General features: G+C 37.1%; 1 protein-coding gene across 50 annotated transcripts in view; it reads right to left on the bottom strand.

Annotated features, from left to right (window-relative positions):
• Positions 1-13,074, bottom strand: part of LMO7 (LIM domain 7) — a 229,217-nt gene that overhangs the window by 114,058 nt on the left and 102,085 nt on the right. For all 50 annotated transcript variants that reach the window (XM_063714955.1, XM_063714961.1, XM_063714960.1 and 47 more), the window contains one exon: positions 10,355-10,424. In XM_063714955.1, the coding sequence (XP_063571025.1) occupies positions 10,355-10,424 (70 nt within the window). The remainder of the gene's footprint in view (positions 1-10,354; positions 10,425-13,074) is intronic.

The raw sequence follows: 13,074 nt of genomic DNA, 5'->3' as shown, positions 1-13,074 counted from the left end.
ATATGTACCACATTTTCTTTTTCCAGTCTACCATTGATGGTCATTTAGGTTGAGTCCATGTCTTTGCTATTGTGAATTGTGCTGCAATGAACATAACGTGCATGTGTCTTTATGATAGAACGATTTGGGTATATACCCAGTAATGGGATTTCTGGGTCAAATGGTAGATCTATTTTTAGCTCTTTGAGTAAACACTACACAGTTTCCCACAGTGGTTGAACTAGTTTACACTCCCACCAGCAGTTCATTTTTCTCTACAACCTCACCAGCACGTGTTATTTTTTGACTTTTTAGTAATAGCCATTCTGACTGGTGTGCAACGATATCTCATTGTGGTTTTGATTTGCATTTCTCTAATGATTAGTGATGTTGAGCTTTCTTTTCATATGCCTATTGGCTGCATATATGTCTTCTTTTGAAAAGTGTCTGCTCGTGTCCTTTGCCCACTGTTTAGTGGGGTTGTTTTTTCTTGTACATTTGTTTAAGTTGTTGTGGATGCTGAATATTAGATCTTTGTCAGATGCACAGTTTGCAAAAATTTTCTCCCATTCTGTAGGTTGTCTGTTTACTCTGTTGATAGTTGCTTTTGCTGTGCAAAAGTTCTTTAGGTTAATTACATCCCATTTATCAATTTTTGCTTTTGTTGTGATTGCTTTTAGCATCTTTGTCATGAAGTTTTTGCTCGTGCCTATGTCCAGAATGTTATTGCCTAGGTTGTCTTCCACGATTTTTATAGTTTGTGGTTTTACATTTAAGTCTTTAGTCCATCTCAAGTTAATTTTTGTATATGGTACAAGGAAAAGTTCCAGTTTCAATCTTCTGCATACGACTAGCCAGTTATACCAGCACTATTTATTGAATAGGGAGTCCTTTCCTCATTGCTTGTTTTTGTCAGCTTTGTCAAAGATCAGATGGCTGTAAGTGTGCAGCCTTATTTCAGAGCCCTCTATTCTGTTCCATCGGTCTATGTGTCTGTTTTTGTACCAGTAACATGCTGTTTTGGCTACTGTAGCCCTGTAGTAGTTTGAAGTCAGGTAGTATGATGCCTCCAGCTTTGTTCTTTTTGCTTAGAACTACCCTGGCTATTGGGGCTTTTTTGGTTTCATATTAAAAAATGTTTTTCCAGTTCTGTGAAGAATGTCATTGGTAATTTGATAAGAATAGCATTAAATCTATAATTTGCTTTGGGCAGTATGGCTATATTAATGATTTTGATTCTTCTAATTCATGAACATGAAATGTTTTTCCATTTATTTGTGTCACCTCTGATTTCTCTAAGCAGTGTTTGGTAGTTCTCATTGCAGAGATCTTTCACCTCCCTGGTTAGCTGTATTCCTTCATATTTTATTCTTTTTGTGGCAACTCTGAATGGGACTGTGTTCCTAATTTGGCTCTAGGCATGACTGTAGTTAACATATAGGAATGCTAGATTTTTGTACATTGATTTTGTATCTTGAAACTTACCTGATGTTGTTTAACAGCTTAAGGAGCTTTGGGGCCGAGACTATACAGTTTTCTAGTTATAGAATCAAGTCGTCTGCAAACAGGAATAGTTTGACTTCCTCTCTTTCTATTTGGATGCCACTTATTTCTCTTGACTGATTGCTCTGGCCAGGACTTCCAATACTATGTTGAGTAGGAGTAGTAAGAGAGGGTATCTTTGTCTTGTACCAATTTTCAAGGGCAACGCTTCCAGCTTTTGCCAATTTAGTATGATGTCATCTCTGGGTTAGTCACAGATGGCTCTTATTATTTTGAGGTATATTCCTTCTCTACCTAGTTTATTGAGAGTTTTAACACGAAGCAGTGTTGAATTTTATCAAAAGGCTTGCTTTTCTGCATCTATTGAGATAATCGTGTGGTTTTTGCCTTTAGTTCTGTTTATGTGATGAATTACTTTTATTGATTTGCCTATGTTGAACCAACCTTGCATCCCAGCAATAAAGCCTACTTGATCATGGTAGATAAGCTATTTGATGTGCTGCTGGATTCAGTTTGCTGGTGTTTTGTTGAGGATTTTTGCATCGATGTTCATCAAGGACAATGGCCAGAAGTTTCCTTTTGAAAACATCAGTGTAAACTGACCTTATTTTTAGTAAATGGCTAAGTTTTATGCTATAAATTCTTACACAAGTAGAATAATACATTGATAATGGTAATACTATAGTACTCTCCTATGTCTTTACTTAGAAAAAAAATACTCCATGTTTTTGTTATTGGTGTTTTGTTTTTAAGGAAATTGATGAGATTGACAAACTAGTAAAATAAGAATGTTTAAATGTTAGTGTTTGAGGCATTATGTCACAAATTGTGACAGTGGCTCACCCTCCCTTTGAAATAAAAATATTTATTCAATGTAGTTTTAATAAAGAACCACAATATCATCAAGTTTATTGATATCCTTTAACATTCACTATCAGGAAATGAAAGAAAAAGTTAAAAATCAAATATCTTTTAACTCAATGAAATACCAAGGTCTGATGCAATAGATATGAAATTGCTCCAATACACTGATAGGTGAAAAATAAATAAAAGTTAAAGACCATGATAATTTACAGAAATATACAGACTTCAATATTTATCTAATGTACCAAAAAACAAAAGCAGACTTGAGGCAGAAGTTGTTCCAGATCCTTGCTACAGGAGGGGACTTCAGTGTTGCCCCTCCACATCTTCCTTAAGTTGCAGAGGCTGTTTACATCCATCTGATGATGGAGGTCATGACAGCCAGAATCAGCTCAGTACCAATACTGCTGTTAGTGACTAGGCATGTAAGCAGGCAAGGACGAGGGAGTCACACAGAATTCACCCAGCAGAAACCTTTCTTAAATTTTCTAGGTAGATATTCTCCTCAAACAAATCTACAAAATCAGCACTAAAATTCCAGAAGAGAACAGAGACACTAATGATCTTACCTTTAAGTGGTTATTTTAAACTAGCTCTACAATACCACCTTCCCATCTCTTCCCATGTTGTTGCTTATATCAGTGTTTTGCTTCTTTAATTTACGTTATTTATTGAAAGAGATGGGGCCTCACTCTGTCACTCAGGCTTGAGTGCAGTGATGCAATCATAGCTCATTGTAGCCTCAAACTCTTGAGCTCAAGCAATCCTCCCGCCTTGACCTCCCAGAGGGCTGAGATTACAGGCGTGAGTGACCAAACCCAGCCCCAGTGTTTTGTATACTTCAGCATCCAAACATACTCACAAATGTCTGTCTTGCTTATTACCACTAGAGAGATACTCCCTCTGAGACACACATGGGGTTTGACCCAGCACAGAGCAACCCTCCGTATCACCACTCTTTCAAGCAAGGCACATACTGTCTGCTTATTCCTGTAACTCATCCAAGCCACATTCTAATATTCCTTAAGTATTTTCTCTTCACCATACAAAATTCATTCTTGCCTCCTACCCAGAAAAGTGCTACCCTTGAATGAAAACAGTAATTATATTTGTACTTTTTATGTTATTTCAACTTAGATGAGAAAGAAGAGAAAAGAGAAGTGGGCTTTTTCCCCAAAAAAGCACTATGTCTTGAGGTCTCACCTCTTACTTTCATTTTTGAAAAGGGCTCACAAGCTCCAGGGTCCCACAAACCTCCCCTCTCCTCCTGAAGAGGGAGTAAGTGGGGATAGGACAAACAGAGTCATGGCATGAGAACGATTTTTAGAAAAGTACAGGAAAAAACTTGGGTAGAAATATTTAAATTGTACAGCAGATTCCTCAGGTGAATTTTCTATTGCTGCTGGAAAGGAACAACCCGATGTGTCAGCAGTGATCGCCACATAGAGCAGGTCACACTATTTTGCTGTGGGAGAGTGAGGGGAAGTGTGTAGGAGAGTAAAGATGAAAGAGTCAGAAGTAATTTCACACAGGTACAAGAACATTAGCCATTAAAAACTTTCCAGAAAATAGCAGTAAGAAGGGATGCATAGACTTGCCTTTTATTTCTTATTTCCTTTGCCATTACGAAGGCAAGGGAAACTGACACATCCAACAGCTTAAGCTAGCTGGCATCGCTGCCCATTTCCTGCTTTCTACAGCACTCCTGAATGAGGAGACAATCTTCCCATCCTCTATGGTCATGCCTTACACATTCTACTCCTGAAAGTAATCTGAAAGATGCTCAAATCAGCACTTTTTTTTAAATTTATTATTATTATACTTTAGGTTTTAGGGTACATGTGCGCAATGTGCAGGTTAGTTACAAATGTATACATGTGCCATGCTGGTGCGCTGCACCCACTAACTCGTCATCTAGCATTAGGTATATCTCCCAATGCCATCCCTCCCCCCTCCCCCCACCCCACAACAGTCCCCACAGTGTGATGTTCCCCTTCCTGTGTCCATTCTCACTCATAGGTGGGAATTGAACATTCAGCACATATTTTTTACACAAACGTGAATATACTGAGGATTTTCCCACTGAGCCCACTGATTGACACAGACATTCAGAGGAATTTGACTCAAACCAAATTTTCTGGAATATTTTTGCTTTTCAAAGGGAAATTAAAATGGAAAGCATGAGTAGGTAATCAAATCTACAGTCAGCGAGCCAAAGAGCCTGTGTAAAGGGCAGTGTTTAATTTCTTAATTCTTTAGCCCAGTAATTCTTAATCAGGGATGATTTTATCCCACGGGAGTCACTGGCAATGTCAAGAGATATTTTTAACTGTCACAAATGGGGGAATGGCATCTAGTGAGTAGAGGCCAGGGATACTGCTCAAGATTCCACAATGCACACAACAGAACTCCACAACAAAGAATTATCGGGCCAAAGTGTCAACAGTGCCAAGGCTGAGAAAACTTGCTTTAGCTAAATGCAAATAAATCATGAGGGGTCCAGGCTGACTATAGCTCTTGGGGTTAATGACTTCCCTGATGTTTCTACACATTTTATATTTTGTGCACACTAACATACCAGATGGTAAACATTATTCTGGTTCAATAGCTCTTCTTACCATCAGGATATCTCAACTGTTTTTCAAGGTTTTGTTTTGAGACTGGGTTTAAAAAAAAAATCCCAAATAAAGTTTTGGTTTTGAGTTTCAGTGATTTGAACATACCCACATTTAACACCAGCTGTTTTTCTGGAAGATCCAAACTCTTGGCTTAGATTTTTGTAAAAAACATGGCTTTGGGAAGAACAGAAAGAAGAGATAGAGAACATGTATTTCTTTACAAAATTAAACTCAGCCAAGTGAGAAAAGCCCTATCTCTATAAGAAAAAAATCCAGCCATCCCATTACTGGGTATATACCCAAAGGACTATAAATCATGCTGCTACAAAGACACATGCACACGTATGTTTATTGCAGCACTATTCACAATAGCAAAGACTTGGAATCAACCCAAATGTCCAACAATGATAGACTGGATTAAGAAAATGTGGCATATATACACCATGGAATACTATGCAGCCATAAAAAATGATGAGTTCATGTCCTTTGTAGGGACATGGATGAAATTGGAAATCATCATTCTCAGTAAACTATTGCAAGGACAAAAAACCAAACACTGCATGTTCTCACTCATAGATGGGAATTGAACAATGAGAACACATGGACACAGGAAGGGGAACATCACACTCTGGGGACTGTTGTGGGGTGGGGGGAGGGGGGAGGGATAGCATTAGGAGATATACCTAATGCTAAATGACGAGTTAATGGGTGCAGTACACCAGCATGGCACATGTATACATATGTAACTAACCTGTACATTGTGCACATGTACCCTAAAACTTAAAGTATAATAATAATAATAATAATTTAAAAATAACATACAGCATAAAAAAAAAGAAAAAAATCTAGGAAAACATGGTTACTGTCCTCCCAAAGAAAAAATAATTGCATGAATGTTTCAAGCAAAGCATTCAATATATTTCCAAACCATCTAAACATCTCTCTCTGTATTGCCATTGCTCAAGGGATATCTTCTATGGTTTTCCCACAGGTCCATATGCAAAAGGTAAATCCATTGCCCTGACACCGAAGCCAAATACACATGGTAGCTGAGGTTACTTGGATGAAAAGCATAGCTATAGCAAAGGGTGTAAGAAAGGAGTAATGGAAGATGGGGTGTGGAACACCATAACAATTCAGCTTAAACCCTTACACAGAAATTTTTACTATATTTGAATTGCCTTGGTGTATCCACCTTACACAAACCTCCTTCACAGTACCCACCTCAACCTGAACTGAATGGGCCAAAAAAAAACAACACTCCTGACCACAGCTCATTTGGCCAAGACAACTGTCTTCTTATGGAACTCATCCACAGGCTGGCCAGTGACCTGGGATATCTGCAGCCTTCAAAGAAAAGGAATCCATTCAGATTCCTCTTTGGGAACCTCAACTAAGAGACACCAAAGAAATTCTGCTGGAAATGGGGAAAACTGGGTGAAGGGTACAGAGGACCTTTTTGTACCATTTTTTTTTTGTAGTTCCCTGTGAATCTATATTTATTTCAAAGTAAAAAGTTTTTTTAAAAAAAAACAAAAAAAAGATATTAACTAAAACATGTACCTATCTGTATTAATTTCCTAGAGCTGTACTTGGTACTTTGTTCGTTTTGGTACAAAGTACCAAAAACCAGGTGGCTTAAAGCAACAAAGATTTTTTGTCTTACAGTTCTGGATGCTAGAAGTCCAAAATCAAGGTGTTAGCAAAGCCACGCTCCCTATGAAATCTATGATTTGCCAGCAATCATAGGTGTTCTCTGGCTTGTAGATGCATCACTCCAATCCTGTCTTTATATGGCATTCTTCCTGTGTGTCTGTGTTTTCACAGGCCATCTTTTTAGAAGGACGCCAGTCATATTAAGATTAGGGGCCCTCCCTTACCCCAGTATGAGCTCATTATAACTAGTTATATCATCTCCAACACCTCTATTCCCAAATAAGGTCACTCTCTAAGGTACTGGGGTTTAGGACTTCAATATATTTATTTTGGGTGGGGGGGGCACAATTCAACCTATAGCACTATCCCATCAAAGACCCAATTCTAGAATTTATTATTTTTCACAATGGAAATTTTGTTCATTCATTTCTTTAAAAAACCTTTGATCTCCTATATGTATCAGTCACTATGCTAGATGCTGTGAACACAAAAATGGCTAGTATGACAAGTCTGGCTCGGATTATTCATTCTTCTTCTGGAAGTGTCAACTAAGGCTTCTAACATCCTCCTCTTCAAGGAATCCTTAGAGGTCAGTCTTCATAGTTCCCCTACAACTGCTCATGGACGTGCAACAAATGTCACAGTCCACTGTAATGCTCTGTGGCACATTTATTACGTGGTGCTTTCTTGCTTGTTTGCTAATTTATTTGCCTTGTCTCCCCTCCTTCACTAGAATGTAAACTCTTTGAGGTCATGGTTTGTGACTCCTTTGTTCCTCTGATACACAGTTGTAAACTAGAAAAATCTTCAACCTAGTAGGCATTCAATTATTTATTTGAAAAACATTCTTTGACTATCTGCATGTCAGACTAGCTGTATATTACCCTTTTAGTCCTCATAACAACCCTTCCAGGCATCTGCTGGAGCCCTAATTCATACTTGGAATTAAGGCTTTGAGAAGTTTTAATATAACCATCCTGACAAACAGGCATCAGAAGGAGTCAAGTGAGGCATGATGACAACTTTAAACCAACTGAGCTTAGCCCAATTCTGCAGCTGTGGTCACTCTTATGCTCCTATAGCCAATCGAAAATGCTCAGTGTCCTGTATTCGAAAAATAGTCCTATTTAATATACCAGAAATACAGTTCACTTTAATTTCTAAAGATAAAATCTAAACTAGATAGAATTTCTGATGCTTGAAATAGAAATACTTGGAGAGATCTTTGAATTTAAAAATAAAATACATTTGTGCTTTCATATAATCATACAATCAGGAAATTGAATAAAACCTCCACTGGCCAACAACAACAAACCACTACAATTCGAGCATTCCAAATATGCAGGGTGTTTGAGATCAAAGTCTAATTTGCTTTAAAATGCATGTAATTGATCCAAGAAATGACAATTTTAAATTAAAGCAATAAGCTATTTAATTCAAGCCATTTGTTTTCAATGCTATTGAAATTTACTATTAAAAGTATATTATATAATAATAAGATACTTTATAAGTCATTTTTATATAAAGCTTATTTGTTTTATTAAACTGAATATTTCCTCCTAGAAAGCGCAGTGGCTCATGCCTGTAATTCCAGCACTTTGGGAGGCTGAGGCGGGCAAATCCCGAGGTCAGGAGATCAAGACCATCCGGGCCAACGTGAAACCCCGTCTCTACTAAAAAAAATACCAAAAAAAAAAAAAATTAGCTGGGTGTGGTGCCGTGCGCCTGTAGTCCCAGCTATTCAGGAAGCTGAGGCAGGGGAATCACTTGAACCCAGAAGGCGGAGTTTGCAGGGAGCCAAGATCGCCCCACTGCTCTCCAGCCTAGCGACAGAGTAAGACTCCATCTCAAAAAAATTTTTAAAAAGACTTCAAAAACTAAATTTTTTTCATTTTATTCCTTAAATAACAAACCTCTTCTGACTCACTTTATTACTAGTAGAAAATTGTGTGTGTGTGTGTGTGTATACGTATACATATACACACAGAACCGACCAATCTTAGGTGTTCTCCCATTTTTGGAAAGGGCTCACAAGCTCCAGGGTCCTACAAACCTTCCCTCTCCTCCTGAAGAGGGGATGAGTAGGGGTGGGACAAATAGAGTCACAGCATGAGAATGATTTTTAGAAAAGTACAGATAAAACTTAGGTAGAAATATTTAAATTGTACAGCTCTGTATGTATACACACACACACACACACACACACACATAATTTTTTTTTTTTTGAGACAGAGTCTCGCTCTGTCGCCCAGGCTGGAGTTCGGTGGCGTGATCTCGGCTCACTGCAAGCTCCACCTCCCGGGTTCACACCATTCTCCTGCCTCAGCCTCCTCAGCAACTGGGACTACAGGCACACGCAGTCACGCCTGGCTAATTTTTGTATTTTTAGTAGAGACGGGGTTTCACCGTGTTAGCCAGGATGGTCTTGATCTCCTGACCTTGTGATCCGCCCGCCTTGGCCTCCCAAAGTGCTGGGATTAAAGGCGTGAGCCACCGCGCCCGGCCTATATAATTTGAAACCACTAAAATTATTAGGTCAGCTGTCTATTAATGATAGATATAGAATGGAGGCAACTTGGTAGGAAGGAAGGAATTAATATTTGAGCCCAGCTGCTCTGGGAACTTTATGTGTATTTTATTTTGAAATAAAATTATTAAAAACTTTTCATTCCTTCTCTCCTAGACAGATATTTTCTGAGAAGCACTCTGCAACCAACACCCTTATCAAGAATTTAATGACATTTTCATAACTTCCGCAAATCCAGAAATTTTGGTATTGCTAACTTTAATTACCCATGCCTTTAACATCTGTAAACACATGAGTGGTCAAACAGAAGTTTCCTGAATGCACTATAAACAGCATGAATAGTCTAAAAATAGTAAGGTTTGTGTTTACATTCTAACTATTAGTTATCTTAAACTTCAGAGTTTTCTGAAGTTGATTTAACTGACTCCTATCATTGCATTGATTTTTAAGGATTTCTAACATTTTAAAAATTATCCATTATTTGTATTTGATTGTAAATTATTCCCACAGACAGAGCCCCACACTATTATTGTCCTCTGAAATGTCTTACCCCGTCTGAGTAGCTACCTTGGGACAGTGTGGGGTATATTTTATACACAAAATCCTGATTTGAAAGTTAGAACCTACAGAACCATCACATTCATTTTATGGGTAATATCACTGTGGCAAAGAGAAAGACAGAGACTTGTGCAGCCTCACACAGGACTTTGGTGGGAAACCTATTACATAAAGTAACAGAGCTAGCAGGCCTTGACTATTTTGGAAATGTATTTAGGATCTGTGTGCTGGCTGAGGGTAATGCACAAGCATCATGTGGCAGAAACATAACAACTGGTGCACATCTCGCAGTCTGGGCCACCATTGTGGTAGCCAGCAAACAGCGCACACAGGGCTGAGCTTCAGAAGGTGACCCTGAACAAATGCCATTTGTGGAAGAAATAAGCCAAGAAAGGAAACATATGAAGTTTGAGGGCACAAACATCAAAACCAACAAACAATTAAAAAATAAAATAAAAGCCTCCAGGCAAAAGGGAAACAGAGAAAGGAACTACAGATAAAAGGAGGACATCACCAAACACACTTTGCTTCAACAAAAAAACCATAACCTAATTTCAATGGTAATTGCAGATACAAAAACCTGCCTATGCCCACTTCTTTACATTTCAAAGACAAATAAATTTGGTTGTGAAGATAATTTACTACTTACCAATCCTGCTATTGGTGTAGACAGTCTATTGATCTTCTTAATGACACCAGGTTTAAGCTTATTAATCAAACTGAAAGTAAACAAATAACAGATGCAATTACAAGATGCCAATATCAGTTTTTTTTTTAGCATTCTCAAAAATCACATATATAACTATTCCCTCCCCTCAATGTGTTATACAGAGAGCCAACAGCCCATCAGAAAGCAAATAACCAAGACATCAAGTCTAGAGACAAAGAAGAGCACCACACACAACGGTGAGTGGTTCTCCATAGTCTATATCCTTTACGTGTGGACACAGACCCACTTCTATATCCAAAGCCATCCTTCAAAGAGTTAGTTTCACATTAAAGAAAAGTAATATTTGGTTCTGTTTCAATTGCCAGTTTAAGAATCTCTTCATCATAATTTATCTCACTTCACCCAAAGAATACTATTTTCTACTAATAGTTTTCATTGATTGTTTTCTCAAACTGATCATTTTTAAAGGTAGCTTCAAAATCATATTATTTTGCCACATTTAAAAGGTGAGGTGGACTCATACAAATAGTCAACTAGTTTTTATTGGTAACTCATTGAAGTCCATAATTGATTGCTTTATTACCGCAGCAGAATGACTGGGCAAACATTAAATTCAATGTACCAGAACTCCCCCAAATTAACTAAGTTACCTCAGAATCTAGTATTTTAGATTAAACAGAACCAGTTTAAGTTAATATGAAAGACATTGTAAAGATATCTATGTCTCCCAACTCTATAAAAAAGAAACTCGGCTTTGACAACTGAAACTTGAGTACAATTTTGCTTCTAAATCTAGATTATTATAATTCTTTTTTCTTGATTTGTTCACTGACACTGTGCCAGGTCATGTAGAAATTTAATACTATAAAAATGCTTTTCTATTAATGTTAGCTTGGTTAATCATTAATCACTGTCAGAGAACAGTATCTTGAAACTGATTTTCCTATTCAAAAACCCATCCACAAGAAATAATTTTTTATTCTGTAACAGAGCTCCAAAAAGAAAGCAAATAAAGGAGAAATCATTAAACATTCTTAATTTACTGGTCTCCTTAGCACAATGGGCAGCAAAAAAAAAAAAAAAAAAAAAAAATCTGAAGCCTGTGGAATGTCACTCCTTCAACATTCCAAAGACTTATATATACACTTGAGTTTGCTGGAAATAAAAAAAGACAAAAGTCTTGATTTAATAACCTACAGAATGTTGTTCAACAGGATTCAAAATTACAAAACAGTGGCTTATGAAGATCTAGTTTGGTGAACAAAGATGTTTTTCTGTTTTCATCGTTTCTACACACAAAGATCATTAGGCAAGTTAGTTAATATAGTTAATAATACCATTCTCTCAACTCAATTTCCTAGAACAATTATTCCATGATACCTAATTTCTGATTTGTACACAGAAAGCCAAGTAAAAGCAAAGCTTTCTCCCTTCATGTCTACGTGATTTTTTTCTTAATCACTAGCTGAGGAGCCAGAAAAGAATTAAGTTTATAAGAAATAACAACTGCAAATTAATTCTTCTAGTTGTTCCCTATTAACAAGGTATTTCTATATTTCTGTTACCGGTGGCATTCTTGCAATGCATAGAAGAACTAGTAACTGCAGCATTACTGAATAGGAACATAATTCTGGAAAGTATAAATCAAGAAATTATTTGCAGTTTGTGACCACTAGCTCAGCACTGACTTATAGTAACTTGTATTTTGAAATTTGATCTTTAAATGACATAAATTAGAGGCCATTATGAGCTGAGGCAACATATAAAATGTCAGGAAAGTCTGGCAGGAGGAAGAGTATCATAAATTTCTGCTCCACCTATTTGAGTCACTGGTGACTTTGGCCAGGTCATTCAGTTAACCTGTTCATATCACATACCATTTTTATATTACAGGTTTCATAAGAGAAAGTACATTTTAAAAAAATACAGTTTCTGGAATTAATAATAGCACAACCTACTCTCAATTTGGTCAGCCAAGGGAAGTAAGAGATACAGGTAAAGGAAATAGAAAAGATAAATGATGTCTCCCAATAATGAGTTAATTAACACTTCCCTCATCAGAAGGTTCAAAGCTATTACTTAGAAGCGACAGACATACAATGGATTAGCATTCCTTTTCCACCCTAAACTTTCAAGTACATGTGCAAACACGGAAATAAGCTGAGGAAAAAACAATACTCTGAATAACACACAAAGTAGCCTCTAAAAAATTGAGTCACTAAAGGAAAACGCTGTTTTATTTTGTCAGTAGTTACAATTCTAAGGACTACAAGATGGAGAAAAGACACATATAGTCTTGGCAAATACTGAACACCCAATTAAATTTTGAATCATCAAAAATTATTTTCATATGCAATTAAAGGAAAACCTTTTAGAATAATTCTTCTAAGGAGAAAAACAATGGGTCTCATAAAATCTAAACTTCTGTGAAATTTAAGTCTGCCTAGAGGAATAGGGGCATAGCCTTATGTCAAATCAAAAACAAGTATCGTCTATGGAAATACTCTCTTCTACAAATAGAACTTCTTTGCATAATAATCAATCTTCGATCACACATATGGAATTCCTAAGGTAACACTGGCTTCGGGTAACTGATTCTGTTCAAGATTCAGATAACATAATAACCTTCCAGATACCTCTACGTACTAGGATCTAGAATCAGTCAAGGAGCCATTTTTTCAGCCTGTATTCCCTTGTTC

The sequence above is a fragment of the Pongo abelii genome, chromosome 14 (genome assembly GCF_028885655.2).
Source record: "Pongo abelii isolate AG06213 chromosome 14, NHGRI_mPonAbe1-v2.0_pri, whole genome shotgun sequence".
NCBI classification, from domain to species: Eukaryota; Metazoa; Chordata; class Mammalia; order Primates; family Hominidae; genus Pongo; species Pongo abelii.
The sequence above is the reverse complement of the archived record's forward strand: the minus strand, read 5'-3'. Positions and strand labels throughout refer to the sequence as shown.